This window comes from Trichosurus vulpecula, chromosome 3 (genome assembly GCF_011100635.1).
Source record: "Trichosurus vulpecula isolate mTriVul1 chromosome 3, mTriVul1.pri, whole genome shotgun sequence".
NCBI lineage: Eukaryota > Metazoa > Chordata > Mammalia > Diprotodontia > Phalangeridae > Trichosurus > Trichosurus vulpecula.
The window spans coordinates 427,506,192-427,524,474 of NC_050575.1; the positions used below are offsets into that span (position 1 = coordinate 427,506,192).

General features: G+C 48.7%; 1 protein-coding gene across 2 annotated transcripts in view; it reads right to left on the reverse strand.

The window, feature by feature from the left end:
- DPYSL2 (dihydropyrimidinase like 2) overlaps positions 1–18,283 on the reverse strand; it is a 139,080-nt gene that overhangs the window by 3,812 nt on the left and 116,985 nt on the right. For both annotated transcript variants that reach the window (XM_036749570.1, XM_036749571.1), the window contains exons 11-13: positions 18,098–18,268; positions 5,054–5,233; positions 591–756 (exon numbers count right to left, since the gene is read on the reverse strand). In XM_036749570.1, coding sequence (XP_036605465.1) covers positions 591–756; positions 5,054–5,233; positions 18,098–18,268 — 517 coding nt within the window. The remainder of the gene's footprint in view (positions 1–590; positions 757–5,053; positions 5,234–18,097; positions 18,269–18,283) is intronic.

Genomic DNA, 18,283 nt, shown 5'->3' on the forward strand with positions numbered 1-18,283 from the left:
CATTTTAAGTTTGGCAAGCTACTTTCCTCAGAACAGACTAATGAGGGAGGAACAGAAAGTATTTTTATACCCCTTTTACAGGTGAACAAGCTGAGGTCCCTGAAGGCTAAGTGACTCAGCCATGATCACACAGGTGGTACTGGCTGGGCTAGGATTAACAGAAGTTGAGTGATTTCCTGAGTTTACGTTGTATCCACCTCCCATAAAGGGAGATCCATGATGTCAGAGGCCCTACTTTATCTAAACTTGGTACTTCCCTCAGAATTTGCCACAATGCTTTGGCAACAGGAAACACTTAACAAATGATTTCTGGATGAAATTAAGGATGGAAGGATGGATAGATGGAAGAATGGATGGATGGATGGAAAGATGGATGGATGAATTAATAAATAGGCTAAATAAACTGCCCTCCCTCCCCCTTTGTCAAAGCCTGCACACAGCAGACACTTAATAAATGCCTGTTGATTGACTGCTCAAACCCACTGTAGTCCACAAGTCTTCTGAGGGGCACATCGAAGTTCCCAATAACTCAAGTCAAAAACAAAGGCTCTAATTTGGGGAGAAAAATTCATTTGTAAGTGAGTCTGTACCAGACAAGCTGAATCCAGACTGGTGCAGGTTCCGGACAGGCGGGGCCTGCTGTTTGGCAGGAGAAGTCTTGGCAGAGGAGGCCGGAGTCACTGTCTTGGGTGTCACGGACACTTCACACACCGGCCCATCGTAGAGGCCTCGGGGAACACCCCTCAGCTCTGCCAACTGAAAACACAAGAACCAGTTAGCTGGGGGCTGAAGAGTGAGCATCTTCCGAGGAAAAGGAGCCGGAGCTCGGTCATCCAGGCCCTCTCCTGTGGGGGCACTTCTTGCGATGACGATGAAAGGCCACATCTGATGGGCAGACCTGACAACAAGCCACAGATGGCCAGATATGCTGAAGAATGGGGGACACTGAAGAAACGAGAGCAGATACAATATCATCCAGCAGGTGGCAGGCTTTCACCGCCATGTTCCTCACCCCAGTCAGGCTCAGAAAGCTTGCGGTGTGGAAAAATACAATTTTGAATATTAAAAGGAGATTAAGCCCTTTCAGGTTTCTTGCTAGGTGCACTTCACCACTAAACTCATGTATGGTCTAGGAGATTCTCTATCCCTAGGGATGGTCAAGAAGAAAACAGACAATGTCTCTCATTCTTGACAGAGGGGGACCCACTTGGCAAGCCACTTAACTTACATTAATAAGTTCCTTGAGGGCAGGGATGGTCTTTTGAGCTTTCTTGTATCCCCAGTGCCTGGCATATAGTAGGCACTAAATAAATACTGAATGACCCTATTCTTATCTTATTTTTAATTTGTTTAATTTTAATCTATTTTTAAATGGGGGAGGGAGTCAGACCAGCTGGCCTGAGCGTTTTCCTGGCTCCATATCTATGAACCTAAGTTCCTGAGAGGAGCAAAAGGATTCCTGTGTAGAGCATGTTCCCCTGCCCTCTGGGTTCATCATAATACTTTGAAAGGAAGGAGATACGAGGAAGTCTCAGAGAGCCCTTAGCCTTTCAAATCCTACTGGCCAAACTAGCTATCGGTTGAGAAGCCCCAGGTGATATCCTCCCACTTAAAGGCAGCACAGAGCTGGGTCAGAAGGCTTCCCAAGATTCAGCCAGACTCAGGGCCCTATCAGGGACAGGGACTGGACCCGGCTTTCATTCATTTCTGGAACCTCCCAGTATGGAAACTCCCTCTACCAAAAGCAGGGCACCTCCAACTCTGCAGCTACTAGAGGCCATCCTCTGGTCCCTGTGACATCTTGGCACTTTGGGCACCAATTTTAAGCCTATGAATCTAAAGCTGGAACATGCCTTAGAGACTTTCTAGCATCTAACCCTCTCATTTTACACATGTGGGAAACAGAGGCCAGGAGTCAAAATGATTTCCCAAGATCAGAGGGATAACAATTCCTGGAACATCCACTTCACAATTTGATGCTCCAAGGAGATCACATTCAGAGGCAGACTTGGACTCACGTCCTTACTTAAGACCAAGGCCCTGTCCATGTGATGCACTGTTTATCCCAGAACACCCCAACCCTACCACCACCACCACCACCATCATCCCCTCAAGGCAGGAAGAGCCTCTGAAAAGTTATCCTCACTCAGGAACTTCGGCAGCTAGGCGGCTCAGTGGATAGAGCACTAGGCCTGGTTCAGGAAGACCTGAGTTCAAATCTAGCCAAAGACACTTACTAGCTCTGTAACCCTGGGCAAGTCACTTAACACCAACTGCCTCAAAAAAAGTTATCTAGTTCTTTCCCCAGCCTCTGGGACTCTAAAGTGCTGAGCTGATGAAGTTAAGGAATCTCTCTGCCCTCCCACACATGCGGCCTTTCTCAGTAAAGCTCAGCATGCCCTTGCAGAAAGCAGAGGTGGAGGGCATCTTCCCAGACAGAACAAAGGAGGCTGGGAGAGGACCCCACCTTCCTTGAAGGGTACCATGTAAGGACTCTGTGGGAAGGCAGAGCTGCTCTGGGGTGACCATGCATGGGCAGGAGGAAGGGGGGGAAAGTGGAAAGACCACTAAGCAGCAGACTCCCTTCAGGGAGGCACAGGAAGAAGGCTGACCTTTCCTCTCCCACCCTGGGGCATCTGAAGAAGGCACTGTTCCAGGTGCTGAGCAGCTACCTTTCCTGGGGTCCACTTGGGCAATGGGAGCCCATAAAAGATACAGGATCAACGCCATCAAGGACACCCAGGACTAGGAAAGGCAGTGGGGCAGCCATTTAGGGATACTGATAGGAGGGAGGCAGTGTGGTAGGGCAGAGGACCTGGGTTCGAATGCCACCTCTGACCCTTCCTACCTGCTGGGCACTTCCCTGAATCTCAGTTTCCTCCTCCATAAAAGGAAGGAGATTGTCCAGATCAGGGGCTCTTAACCATTGGTGTGTCCTGGACCCAACTGACAGTCTGGTGTACTCTAGGGATGGACCCCTCCTCCAAAGAACATTTCCAAATAATCAAAGGAAATGCTAGATGTCAGGAGCTGTGAAAACAAAGATGTGACTGATTTTCCATCTGCGTTCATAGACTCCTTGAAATCTGAGACCGCCCCCCCCCACTCAGAGCCCCTGGCCTAGATGGTCTCAGAGGTCCTTCCAGCACTAGCCTTGGGAGCCTCTGGGTGATTCTGGGTACGTCTCTGGCCTTTACTCCTTCCTCTGTAAAATAAGGGAGACTCACTGGACCACTGAGTCTCTTAAGGCCCTTCTAGCACCCTACCTATGGTCATCTGTGTGTGGCCTAGAGAAGATCCCTTCACTTCTCCGGGACTCAGCTTCCTCACTTGTAACATGAAGATGTTGGACTTCAGGGATGGGGAACCTGTGGCCTTCTAGGTCCTTGGGTGCAGCCTTTTGACCGAGTCAAAGTTTTACAGAACAAATCCTTTTATGAAGGGAATTTGTTGCATGAAATCTGGATTTAGTCACAGGGCCTCACTTGAGGACCTAAGAAAGGATTTGTTGTGTGAAGTTTGGATTCAGTCAAAGGGCCACACTTAAGGACCTAAGGGGCCACATATGGCCTTGAGGCTGCATGTTCCCCACTCCTGGACTAGATGGTCTCTGGAGTCCCTGACAGCTCTGGATGTAGGATCCCAGGACTCCCTGAATGGGCAGCCCAAGTACCACGATGTTTAAAAACACAAACCCAAGCTAGGATGGCCTCCAACATCCTGACAGGGTCTTCTCAGTAAGTCTGCAGAGGGACAGACAAAAGCACAAGCCATGAAGGGGTATCACAGCCCTGGTAAAGGGAGTGTCCACCACAAGGCAAACACAATTCTGTATCATAGGCTCACCTATCTGCCTCAATCTACTGACTGCTGGGCCTAGAGTCAGGAAAACCTGAGTTCAAATCCCCCCTCAGATACTTTCTAGCTATGTGACCCTGAGCAAGTCAATTAACTTCTGTCTACCTCAGTTTCTTCAATTGTACAATGAGGATACCAAATGTAATAATATTTTAAAGCACTTGGCTGACATGTAGGTGATTAATAAATGCTTATTTCCTCCCGGTCCCTACTCTGTAACCTCCAGATCTGGATACTCGGAAAACTGCGTACTAGAAACCTCCCAGTTCTTAGCTGATTGGTGTCTCCCTATCTGGGATCTCAGAAGGGGGAACCAAGCAGACCCCCCTAAATCCAGTCACCCCCATGACATATAAAACACTGAGTGGTGTCTGCAGAGCAGCCCTGACCCTGGAACTGCTCCAGATACCCTGATGGACCCAGGAGTCCTGGACTATTGGGAGCCTTCCTTCCTAGCCCTTCATATCCAAGGCTCCCTGGGGACATTCACAGGATCATAGACTCATCAATCCCAGAGGTTAGCTAGTCTATCCCTCATTATATAGATGAGGAAAACATGGGAGATTAAGTGATTTGTCGAGGTCACAGATAAAAGCATAATTCTAACCCTGGAAGGGATCTTGGAGACCATCTCAGTGAATTCCCTCATTACACAGACGAGGAAACTGAGGCCATAGAAGGGAAAGGGCTTGGCCAGGGCCACATAGCTATCAAATGGCAGAGTTAGGAATCAAACCCAAGTCCCTAACTCCAGAAGCTCTTTCACTGTTCCATGCTGCCTCCCATTCCTGAATGGATCTGTCCTTGCCCCTTCCCATCCCTCTTCGGAGGTGTCAGTCCAGGCTCCAGAGCGAGAGGTACATTGGACGGCCCAGGACCTTTCCCTCATCCCCACCTCCTGCTCCTCTGGATGTCACCCGGGATACCCTTTAGGACCTCCCCTTAAACACCACAAAGACTCATGACTTCCTCAAAGCCTCCTGAAGGCCTCACCTCCCTTCTCTAGAAAGTTCCTTTGGTCCCAGAGGCACTTTGACGTCAACCTCGTTGCACTGAACAAACCAAATGATGAACATGGTATGTGGGTTGGGACCATTTTGCCTAGGTCTGAATGGGGGCAGACAAGAGTCACTCTGTACTAGAGTCCTAGAATCTTTCAATCAGAAGACCCCCTTGTCCAGCTCCAGCCACTCACCCGGCTCCGGGCCTTGATGCGCTTGTAAACGAAATCGGGGAAAGGTTTGCGGGGGATGTAGCGGCCGGATCCTTCAGTCACGTGGAGGTTGCCATCCTCTAGGACAATCTTTCCCTGGCTGATCACCACCAGCGGTGAGCCTCGGCATTCCATGCCCTCGAAGATGTTGTATTCAAGAGACTGGGGAAGAGAACACACACAGCTTTAGAACAGAATTCAAAGCCGCAAAGGCTTTTGGAGGGATAGGAAAGCAACCTAACACCACGCTCTGCTTTCCAGTGGCCCAGTGGGTGAATGGAGAGAATACAGGAGATCTTGGTTCTATCCCCAGCTTGATTACTCATAATCATATGTGGACAAGCCACTATACTTCTCTGTTGCCTCAGTTTCCTCAGCTGTAAGTTTAAGACAATTTCTATCCTACAGCATCACAGTTAGAGCTAAATGGGCCTTGGATCATTCAGTCCAAATATTTCCTTTTATACAGGAAGGGAATCAGATCTGAAGGATGCAAAGTGAGAGATTCAAACTTGCGGTCTTGGATCCCGATTCCAATATGTATCTAAGCCCCGATTCCAATATGTATCTAAGCCGAGCTGCCCCCTCAGCACCTAACCCAATGTTCTGCATAAAATAGGTGCTAAACAAATGTTTGCCAAGGCTGTTCTTTCCACGTCACACTCTGCTACATTAGAACCCATACCCTTTGCTTCATGTTTTGGTGAGCAGAACACCCTCGCTCACTCATTCATCAGACACTTATTAATACGGACCAGTCACTGTGTGGGGTGCTGGGGGTATGAAGACAGATGGGAATAGTACCAGACCTCATGGTGCTTACATTCTATTGGGGAAAAACTACATGTTCACTTGTAAGTTTATACACATTCGAGACATTTGTGAACACACAACACCGTGCATACTTTTTTACAAGGGCTCTGTTTTCTCTTTTTTTTCTTTTAAGTGAAGGAGGGGGGAGTGGAGGGAGAGAAAGTAAATCCTTGTTAAATTGAAAATAAAATTTAAAAACCAAATTCACTACAAAGAGATCCAGGGAGCAGGGGAGTTGCTGCTAGCACATCTGCAAAGGTGAGCTGTAGCCAGGCCCAACAGAAGACTCTGCATTTTATCCCAAAGGTGCCAGAGAACCCCTCCAGAGCTTTTGGAGTAGAGGAGGGTCGTGGTCAGACCCAGACTTCAGCAGCTTCGTGGAGGATCACCTGGAAGGACAGAGCCTGGAAGCAATGAGACCAATTAGGAGGTGATTATAGCTGGAGTCCAGGTGAGAGGTGATGAGGGAGAGGAGACAGATTCGAAAGCCACTGTGGTAGAATCTACAACTCGGTGACTGATGGGCTATGTGGGTAAGGAGGGAAAGGGGGCAGTCAAGGAAGGACACCAAGAGTGCCAACCTGGGCGACCAGCAAGATGGTGGTGCTGGTGACAGATATGGGACCATCAGGAGGAGAGGTGGCTTTGGGGAAGGATCGGGAGTTCCCAAAATGTTAGTTCCAGCCTTGCCTGGCTTTCCACATGTTTGTTAGAATGGTGGTTAAGCCCAAAGAAAAGAAAAGCCCCAAATGAAATGATTGTGGCGGCTTAAGAGAAACGCCTTCACTCAAATGTCTGAATTCGGTAAGAGCCAAGAGAAACAGAGCATGGCCCTGTGGCTTCGAGCTCACCCTGGGCAAAAAGTGCCACATCTGTCCAAGTTCCTGGCTCTATGGTTGGGTGTACTGCAGTGGGGGGCGTTGTCAAGGGGCAGGGGGTGGGGTGGGGAAGAGAAGTTTCTGGGACACTGAAATATCCACATGGCGGAGCCTATCATTACCCTACCCAGTCACTAACCAGAGCTTTATTCCCCATCCATATAGCCTAGCAACATGTTCTGATCTAGCTGCCTGACTCTCCATCTCCCACCTCCATGTACTTACACAGGCCATCCCTCCGTCCAAACACTCCCTTCTCACCTCTGCTCCTTGGAACCCTTAACTTCCCGTAAAGCTCAGCTCTGGCACCTTGACAGAGCTGGTGGTGCAGCAGATAGACCCCTGGGCCTGGAGTTGGGAAGACCCAGATTCAAATTCGGCCTTGGATATTCACTAGCTGTGTGACCCTGGGGCAAGTCAACCTCTTTTTGCCTCAGTTTCCTCAACTGTAAAATGGGGACAACAGCACCTTCCTCCCAGGAGTGTTATGAGGAGCAAATGAGATAATATTTATTATGCAATAAAATGCTGAACACAGTGCTTCACATATAGTAGGTGCTAAATAAATGCTTATTCTCTTCCCCTTCTTGATCCCCCTTCATTTTTGTGCCCTCACCCTGCTGCCTATCTCCAAGTCATCCTGTACATATCTTGTTTGTACACAGTTGTCTGCACGTTGTCTCCTCCATTGTCCCTGAGAGCAGGAAATGTCATTTACCCTTCTTTTAATCCCCCATGCATTGCTCTAAGTAGGTGCTTAATAAATGTTTACTGACTGATTAGTGCCATCTATCCCAAGAAATCTTTCCTGATTCTCCCGGTAATTAATTATTCTCTCCTTCTTCAAAATATCTTGAATTTACTCAGCTATTAACGGTTGCGAAATCCCAAGCCCTCTGCCTCTTCCAGAAGACTGTAATCTCCTGGAGGGCAAGGGTTATCCAGTTTTCATCTTTGTATCCCTCACCTAGTACAGTGCCCAGTCTCACTGCCAATAGGGGCTCAATAAATATTTGCTGAATTGAATTGATGGCCCTGCTCCCAGGGTCACATCAAGGATACAGATGCTTAGACAGGCAGCTCCAACTTTGCAAACCAACTGGGGTTTCACTTGAAGCTGGAAAACTAAACATTCCAGCAAGATTACTGCAACCATGCAAATTAGCACAAGCCCCAAAGGCCACAAGCCTGAAAAACATTACACTGTGGCCAAGGAGGAATGAGAGAAAAAAAAGAAAATCTCTTCTCTCAGATGTTGCCGACCAACATCATGGGCTGAGGGCTGTTAAGGGCAGGGATGTTGGCAGCTAGAGAGACAGTGCCAGGCAATAAGATTGTTTAGATTTATCTATGGGCCGGATTAGAACAACAGGGCAGCTAAGTGGTTTATTGTACCACTCTCACCAGAGAACCTTCACCTTACTATTTAGCCAAGTGACAGGGATTGTGGGAGCACACTCAGGTCTTGAAAAACTTCAGCCTCATTGGAGGAAATTAAGGTGACATAGAAACAAGATTCTTCTCTTCTCCAGGCTAAAAATCCCCACTTTCCTCATATGGCCTGGACTCAAGGCCCTTTACCAGCCTGGTCAACCTCCTCTGGATTCTCTCTAGATTATCGAAGTCCTTCCTAAAAACTGGGGTGCCCACCCAGAACTGAGCATGGGACTCCAGCAGGAGTCTGAGCAGGGTAGAGGCCAGAGGGACAATCAGCCCTAGTCCTGGGTACTCTAAGTCTCTCAATATAGCCTTAGGTTCCATTCCTTAGCTTTCTGGCTGCCATATTTCCTGGCTGGCTCATACTGAGCTGGTGGTCCCCAGGCCTTGATCCCATCCCCTTCCTCTGCCACAAAAGCTCAGCCCCAGCCCCCTACACCAAGGGGCAGCCTCTATTTCCTTCCCTCTCTCCATCATGGACTAGGCCCTTACTCCTCCCCTTCACCATGAAAGGTAAATAATGAATGCTGACTAATAATGATTTTATAATGGGTAAACTGAGAGACAAGAGAGTGTTCTAATTGGCCAAGGTCCCCAGGTGAGTAACGCAGAGGAATCCAAAAATAGAATCCAAGCTTGTCTAGTCCAATGATCAACAGATCATGGGATTCAAAGCTTAAAGAGACCTCAGATCACACAGCCCAACTCATTCATTTATTAGACGGGAAAGAAGACTGAGGCCCAGAAAGGGGAAGGGATTTGTCCAAGGTCACCCAGGGAATCACTGTTAGATGTCACTCTCCCCTGCTGTTGTGGCCCTGGGGACCCAAAGGAAATTGGCCATTTTCCCACATTAGTTTCACTGGACAATCCACGTGTGGCCCTCTGATGGCCTCACTCCCAGCCCATCTCAATTTTGTTGGTTACAGCCCGAATGCCATCCAATTATGACCGCCCGCTAGTGTTGGGACAGGCTAAAAACTAAAAGCCATTGGGCATATGGGGCTGTGGTGAAGAAACATGCACACAATGATAGCATTTATATAACGCTTTATGGTTTTACATATATTATCTCATTTAATCCTCAAAACAATCCCAATTTACAGATTAGGAGGCTGAGACTGAGATCACGCTGCTATTAAGTGTCTGAGGGAGGATATGAATTCACATCTTCCTGACTCCAAGCCCAGTGCCCGAGCCACTGCACCAACCACTGTGCCCACCTGGAAGGCGGCAATGCCCCAGGTGCTTACTGTCCTTATAAAATCATGCCTCCTCTCCCTCTCATTCCTGGTGCCCAGGGAGCGGTCAAGCAGGCCCAGCTCTCCTTCACCCCCAACCCCCTCTGACCAGCTGGGCAGCGGACACTTTATCAAGATAACTGCCTGCCAACAGGCAGTTCTTGGACAACCAGTTACACTATTGCCTCCGTGGCTCCTTGAAAACCCTAGTACCTAAGTGACAGAGGTCCTAGACCTGTTTGAAAACTAGTCCTGGGGACAGCTAGGTGAAGCAGTGAGTAGAACACCATCCTCGGAGTCAGGAGGACCTGAATTCAAATCCGGCCTCAGATGCTTGACACATTTACTAGCTGTGTGACCCTGGGCAACTCACTTACCCTCTCTGTGCTTGAGTTCTCTCATCTGTTGGACTTACGGCCTCTAAAGCCCTCTCAGCTCTATACCTAAGATCCTATAATTCTTCTTGTGGTCTCATCTTTTCCTCCTTTTGTGCTCCTGACATTGCCAGCCCACCTCAGTCTCAGGTAACCAGTAATGAATCCCTCAAAAGTTGCCTTCCCCATGTACCTTCCCCAGCAAAGCCACTGAGAGGATCTGCCAGGTTCCTTGAAGCCATCGGTTCCTGTATCAGGGAATATGTCCTGGGCTCTGATTCAGTTCCTGCCTACACCTACCTGACTCACCCCATAACTTCATACCTACATAAAAGTAACAGAACTGAGATTCGAACTCAGGTCCTCTGACTCCAAATCTAAAATTCTTCTCACTTCTCCAACAAGTTATCACCCCACTAGTCAATCACATGAATTATCTAAACCAGTTGTGAAAACTGGTGCCAAACCACAGGCCTGGGACCCAAAAGAAATCTGGCTTTAAGCAAGTAAAAATGTTAGTGACCACTGAAACAGTAGCACAGAGTGCCTAGAGGCTACCCGGGCTTTTTGTCATCGGATGCTGCATCCAAGCGCCAAAGAGCACTGACTTTGGAGTCAGAGGCCCTGGGTTAGAATTCCTCCAAGGTGACCTTGGGCAAGATGCCTCACTTTCCCTCTCTGGAAAATGAGAGGTTGGGCTCAATGGCCTCGAAGGTCCCTGCCAGCTTGTGCTTTGGGATTTTTATGAGGACTTGGAAAAAACTGGAGAGATCGTCAAGCTGTTGGAGGGCCTACAAATATGGCTTGGCTATGGCCCTCAGGAAACTGTAAAGCTTATTCACTGATCCCAGACTCCTCCCAAGGACAAAGCCCCACTGAGGCTACAAGGCTATGAGACGTGAACACAGGACAGTCTCTAAAGAACTCAAACTCACACCTGCAGGGCAGTAGGAAGGGGGGGAGAGAGCAGGTCCCAACACATCAATATAGACGTATCCATGAGAACCTGAGGAAAGGGAGCATCAGAGAAGTGCAATATTGGAAAAGAAGCTGGGCATGTCACATGGCAAGAGGGAGGGACAGATGCTCCCCCGGGTGCCAGGGCAGACAGAGCACTGAGCCTCAAGCCAGAGAGGCCCAAGTCTGACTTCAGATATTTACCAGAGGTGTGACCCTGAGCAACCACCTAAAATCTCTGAGCTTCAGATTCCTCATCTGTGAAATGGACATATTAACATCACCTACCTCCCTGGGTTGTTGCGAGTATCAAGTATTAAGTATTAAGTACAGAACACTTACTTAATACAAGTATTAAGCTTCGTAAACCTCAAGTGAGATAGAAATGCCAGCAATTACTAGTCTTTTTATCATAACCTTGAGACATCCAAAGAAAATAAGGAAAGCCAGCTGCATGTTGGGTAGCTGCTGCATGGCAACCTTATGGGAAGACAGTGGGCCACAGTGGATGGGATCCAGAAGACCTAGGTTCAAATCTTGCCTCTGACACTTAATTAGCTGTGTGATCCTCGGGCCTAAATCTCTCTATCTGTAAAATTAGGAGATGGAACTTGACGGCTTGTAAGGTCTCTTCCAGCCCTAAGTCTTTGATCCTCAGTCCCACAGGATGGGAAGGCATGGCTGACTGGGTCACAGGTGACATCGCCAGATGGAGCACCTGAAGAAGGGAGTTTCCAGGTGTGTACACCGCTGGCAGCCACCAGTACCAAGCAAGGATTGACTATCTATAAAGGAACAGAGTCTAAGCATCCTAGTAACGAAATGCTAGTAACTAGTGTTATAAACCAGTCTATACCACCAACCTGGATAACAGCCAGGTTCACAAATGACATTAGGTTACTCTCTTGCAGGACCCCTTTGATTCATGACTGACTCCTTTCTTGGAAAGGGGGCAGAAGAGAAGACCCATGGCCTTCAGATCTGGCAGACAGAGCTCTGAACAGGGGAGATTAGCCGCTGCCCCACCCACGGGACACAAGCTGGGAAGAAGACCTAGATCTCAGCAAGAAGGAACCTGGCCAAGGGCCTGCGACCTGTTGTGAGTGATAGAAGCAGCTCCCACTTCAAGGTCAAGGGCTGCTCCCTGTCTGTCTCTTGACCTTCCCCTCTTTCTTCCTCTGGTTCAGTAAGGAAGCAGGAACTCTGCCCGGCTCAGCGGCTCACTCTCCCTCTTTTCTTTACTGGGCAATGAGCATGCATGTGCTTTGTGTGTGTGTGTGTGTGTGTGTGTGTGTGTGTGTGTGTGTGTGCTTTGTGTGTGTGTGTGTGTGTATGTATGTATGTCTGTCTGTCTGTCTGTCTGTCTCTTCTTTCTGATTCTCCCTCTCCCTCCCTCCTTCCCTGCCTCTGTGTCTCTGTCTGTGTCTTTCCCTCCGTTTCTCTCTCTCTCTCTCTCTCTCTCTCCCTCTCTCTCTCTCTCTCTCTTTCTCTCTCTCTCTCTCTCTCTTCTCTCTCTCTCTCTCTCCCCCCCTCCATCTCCCCCTCTCTCTCCTTCTTTCTCTATCTCCCCCTCCCTCTCTCCCTCTGTCTCTGTGTCTCTGTCACTATCTGTCTGCCTAACATTAACCCCAAGTTTTGTACATAATAAGTAATTAAGAAATGCTTGTTAAATAGATGCACGAATGAATCGATATGCACTTTGGTGCTGGGAGAAAGGACTTAGGCTCCATCCCCTTTCAAGTCCACTGTGTTCTACTAGACTTTTCAGTTACAATGTATTCTTCCATACATTTTCTCATTTGATCTTCCTGTTATAAAGCAGAGAGCGCAGAGGAGAGGGAACTGGACAGACACACCTGGGTTCAAGATCTGTGCCTGGGATTTCCCTGCACTCGATTAGGAGTTCCCTCATAGGGGTCCCCATACAAAGGGTTGGTCCAACCTTCCCCCCAATCCTATAAGGCAGTTAGGTACCACAGACACAATTAACCCCATTTCAAAATCAGGAAATAGGAGATCAGAGAGATGAAGTAACTGACTTGCCCATGGCCACGAGGACAATGTGTTAAAAAGGAGATTCGAATCCAGGACCCCAGTGATGCCAACTCTATCCCTCTTTTCCTCACACCCTGCTGTTACACACGGCCATTTTGTGTGGAGAGACCTGGTTTACCCAAGCTCCTGCCCTAATCTCCAAAATAAGGAGCATCTGGCTATTTGTTGCACCATTTTCCACTCCCAAAGTTCTTTTCAGAGTTTTGAAATCAGCCCAGAGAGAACAATAGGTACTTTCCCTCCCAGAATTCCCTGGACAACCGACCTGGAATCACGAACCTGGAGGGAGCCTGTCAGCAATGTCATGGGTGTGCATGTAACATTCATGGAAAATGGAAAGAAAGACAAGTGGGGAGTTTTCCTGAAACAGCCCGAAGCTCCAGGAACCAATCTAAACAGCTCCGCTCTCACACAATGGCTCGGGATACTGGAAGCGGCCTCACCCACTGACATCAGGCAGGGTTTGTTATTGTCGTCATCCGAGGCCTGGAAAGTGCCAAGAGGAGCCAGGAATGTCAGGAGGGCAGCAAAGCTCCTCGAGTATGGCCCAAGAGACAACACAAGCCTAGGTGGAAGACACTCCAGACACCTGCCCTACTCAAAAGCAACAAAGCAGCAAGGACGGGGAGGGAGACACTGCAGAGCCCTCACAAGACCTGAGAGCCTCGAGGCCACAAGACAGAAATGTCAAAGTGAAGAGAGCATTGCATCTGGAGTGCAAAAAACTAGATCTAAATCCTACTCTGATGCTTACTACGTGCGGCAACTTAACCACTCTGGTCCTCAGCTTCCTCACTGGTCAAAGAAAAGGGTTTAACTAGATGGCCTCTGAGGTCCCTTCCAACTCATGATCCTATGATATGGGTTCAAATCCTGCCTCTGACAGTTACAACCTGAGAGACCTTGGGTTAGGTACAGCTTCCACGGGCCCTCAGCTTCCTCCTCCGTAAAATGGAAGGGTCGGATTAGCCGGCTTCTGCTCATAAATCCACAGCAGAATCTGGTCACCTTGGAAGTAACCCTAGGGAAATGGCTGGGGTCAGATTTCCAGGCTGAGCTCAGCTGCTGCCTCCTGATGTACCTTCTCCAAAGAGCCTCTCCTTTGGCTCAGCCAATCAGAGTCAGAGAAGACCTCAGAGACCACCGGGCCCAACCCTTCCCTCCTTAAGCAGCCCCACTCCAGCATCCCCACCAAATGGCCATGCCTGGCAACCTCAAACAGGGAGGTGCCCACTCTTGGAGGACAGTGCTGGTGGCCGGGCCCTTGACAACTGCAGCACTGCCTCAGATCCCATTCTGCTTGTGAGCAGGGATTATTTTGACCTTTCTTTGTACCTCCAATGTCGGTGTCTGGCATACAGTAGGTGCTGAATAAGTGCTTATGAACTTGCTATGTGGCCAGCCCCCCAGCAATTCTCTGTTGTTGTTCATTTACTCAGTCATGTCCAACCATTCATGGCCCCATAGACCACAGCACGCCAATACTGTATGGTGGGTTTTCTTAGCAAAGGTACCGGAGTGGTTTGCCATTTCTTCTCCAGCAGATTGAGGAAAACAGAGTTTAAGTGACTTGCCCAGGGTCACGCAGTGTCTGAGGTGGGATCTGAACTCAGGTCTTCCTGACTCCAGGCCCAGCGCTCTACAGACTGAGCCCCCTGGCTCCCTCCAACAATTCTCTAAGATGATAAATCACAGACAAGCTGCAAATCTGCATCATACGTTCCAGACTAGGAGTGAATGTAAGCTCCCTGAGGTCAGGGATCGCTCCTTTTTGGTTTTTGTCTCTCTGGTGCCCAGCATGAGGCCTGCATGCACACAGACGGCTCTGCGATCTCTTCTGTGCAGTCTCCTCTCCAGAGATGCAGGGCCCTGTCTCTGTCCTCCCCCACCACGCTGGGAGCCTTCCTCGATTTTGCCTGACGTTGTGTGCGTGCACTTCACCAGGACCCGCAAATGAGCCGAATGATACTTCTCGCGTTTCAGAGAGAGGGAAGCCAAGCTTTCGATGCTGCGGGACACACCTGGGGCTTCCAACAGAGTCCAGTAATGTGGCCAGAACTGAGGGGATTCAGATCGCAGGCGCTGCAGCTGCAACCACAGGACCAACCGCACATTGTCTCGGAGAAGGTGAGGGCCTATGGCTGTGAAACACTGCTGGCATTTTTAGCAACAGGTTATTTGCTGGTTGGTCTTGCTTAACTGCCCTTTTTTTCTGTTTTTGTTAAAAAGGCTGGTTCCCTGGACAGGAAACAGGGCAGCGAGATATTCAGAAATGACTGACGAGAAAAGGAAACCAAGGAAAATTCTAAAATAAAGAGAGCGCATAAAATAAAAATGAAAGGCTTTAATTAAAACAAACCAAACTAAAAGCCCAAGCGCGCTCTGCCTCCCTCGATCCATTAACAACAAGGCTGCTGAAGCTCATTTTTCAACAGCGTTTTAAGGCTTCCCGTGATTTCCTCACACAAGAATCTAAGGCAAGAGTTATTATCTCTGTTTTACAGACAAGGAAACCGAGGCTCAGAGCAGTTAAAGGACTGAGGCGGAATCACGCGGCTGCTACGTGCGAGGTCCCGGACAGGGAAGCCCAGTTTCCTGACTCCAAGTCCAAAGGCTTTCCCCCTCCCCCAGGCCGCTTCCCCTAAAATTACCAATCTGGCCCGATGCCTGGAAAACTCCAGCGAAAGGAGACAAGCCTGTTAAAACCCATTAGGATAATGTTCCAAATTAACTTGCATTAGCACAACCTAGGAAACACTGGGGGGTAGGGGGGAGATGGGAGAAGCCTCCTCGGTGCATTTTCCAAAAGCCCTCCAAAGAACGGGGGCCTTCCTAGGGCCAGGTCTTCCATGGTGGTGAGAAGAGTCTGGCACCATGACAGAGGCACAAAGACATGAGTAAGGTCACCTGAGGGTGAGAGGCAGGCAGGAGGAGGCATCCTCTGGACCAGGGGTGGGGAACCTATGGCCTCGAGGCCACATGTGGCCCTCTAGGTCCTCAAGTGTGGCCCTTTGACTAAATTCAAACTTCACCATTTGGACCCACTCAGCTGCTGAAGGGCCTTTGCTCTGTGCCTAAAAGCCCTGCCCCTTCTTCTCCTCTCCTACAAGAGCCCCACCTACCCTCAAAGGCCTCATTCTTTCCAAAGAGGGTCACAAAATGAAAGGATCTCATAGACAAAAGAGAGGGCAGCACTCATCAACCAAACAATAAGCATTTATTAAGCACCTACTCTGGGCCAAGCAAGGTGCTAGACACCGTTGGAACCCCAAAGAATCCTCACTCTAGTACTCAACAGGCCTAGGCTCCAGGACCTCCAAGGAGGGGGACCTCATTCCACCTGAGGACAGCACTAGCCCTTACCCCTCCCCCCACTCCAGGAAGTCCATTCTTACCTGAGGACAGCACTGACCCTCAACCAGTTTGTCCTCCAAAGAGTTTTTCCTAAATTTGCATCTGCAACTTCTTCCATCGCTCTTAGAACTGAATCCATCTAATCGTGCTTCCAAATGATGACCCTTCAAATATTAGAAAGCAGCAACCACGGCAGCCCTGAGCCCTGACTTCTCCAGGCTACAGATCCCAGTGCCCTCACTGGATCCCAACATAAAAGAGATTCCAGCCCCTCCGCATCTTGATCATCCTCTACAGGGCATGTTCCAACCTGTCAATGTTTTTCCAAACAATACCGGTCAGAACTAACTATAGTCTCAATCAACAAGCATTTATTAAGTGCCTATTAGGTGCCAGACACTGCACTAAGTGTTGGGTATATACAGTCCCTTCTCTCAAGGAGATCCCAGGCTAATGAGGGAGATAACACGTAAGCAACTATGGACAAGACACATATGGGACAAACTGGGATAACCTCAGAGGGAAATACTAGATTAAGATGGATCAGCAAAGGTTTCTGGCCAAAGACAGGATTTGAGGTCTGATCTGCCCAGGAAAAGTCAAATGTGACAATCACCTCTCATCCGAAAACGATGTCTCTAAGATCTCATTAGTCTTCTGTGGCTGCCATGTTACACCATTAATTCATACTGAGGCTGGAGTCCACTAAGACCCCTGGATCTTCAGAACCCTTCAGAACATATTTGTTAGATCAGGCAGTTTCCAAGGTTAGTACAGGCTACCTTTTACAGCTGTTGGACAAAGGGTTCAAGAAATCCCCAGGAAACCTCTAACACCTTGAAACCTTGGAAAAGTAGTTCCAGAGATTCCCTAGGAACACAGAGTCATCCAGGACTTGTTTCTAAAACCAAATGCTTTAGACAGCTGCCCACCTTCTGTACAAAGGTCACCCTTTCTCAGGGCTCCTTCAATTCTAATTTCATTGAGGAGAAAGCCTCAGTGAGATCAGTGCTAATGAAAGGAAGGTATGCCCTGAATTTTTTTTCAAGCTGTAGCATGAAGGCCCGGGAGCCCAAGAGGCTACGGAGAAAGAAGCCATGTCTCAGGAGGGCTGACTCTGCTTTAGAAATAGTCCTTTAAAGATATCAGTGATTGAATCCTCCTTCCTGCTTCTGCTCCACCATCCCCTAGCAGCACCAGAGAAGAGATGCCCCTCCTAAAAGAGCTGACTTTCATCTAAGAAAGAGCTTAATTTACACTGCCTTACTTAGCCTGCCTGCACCCAGCACTGGGTTGAGAGATGTGCCCAACAGTTGGACTAGATGCCCTCCAACTACCTTGGCGCACCCCCACCCATCAGGGCCTCTGAGCCCTGGAGACAAAAACCCAGAGTGTGTCCAAATGCTGATGGGGAGAATAGTAAGCAACGTCCCTGTCATTTCAAAGGGAAGGAGCTATTTTTCCTCCTAAATTTTTTTCTTCAATGTTTCCTATGAGAAAAATAAGCCCAACCCCTATTTCTGCTGCATTTTCTACTCTAATCCCCCCAATCTGGAGCCCCTTACCCTATCTCTGTGGCTGCTGCAGAGAATCACAAGATGACTATTCTATGGCTGGAAGGGTCCTCAAAAGCCCATCTCTTCATCTCTTTCATCCTACAAATGAGGAAACTGAGGCCCAGAGAGATTAAATGACCAAGGATTATAGAACTAGAGGAGGAAGGGACCTCAGAGGGCATCTAGTCCAACTTCTTCATTTTACAGATGGGGAAACTGAGACCCAGAGAGGTTAAGCACTTGCTTAGGAGGTCATACTGACAGCAAACACCAGAAGTGAGATTTGAAGCCGGTCCTCCATCTCCAACTCCACCATAGCGCACTTCAGCCAGACAAGGGCTGCATGATTTAAGGAACTTACGATGTTGTGAGTCTTGGCTGAGATGGTCTTGACACTGTCAGGGTCCCAGATGACGAGGTCAGCATCGGAGCCCACAGCGATGCGGCCTTTCCGAGGATAAAGATTGAAAATCTTGGCAGCGTTGGTGCTGGTCACAGCCACAAACTGGTTCTCATCCATCTTTCCAGTCACCTGGGGAGGAGAAAA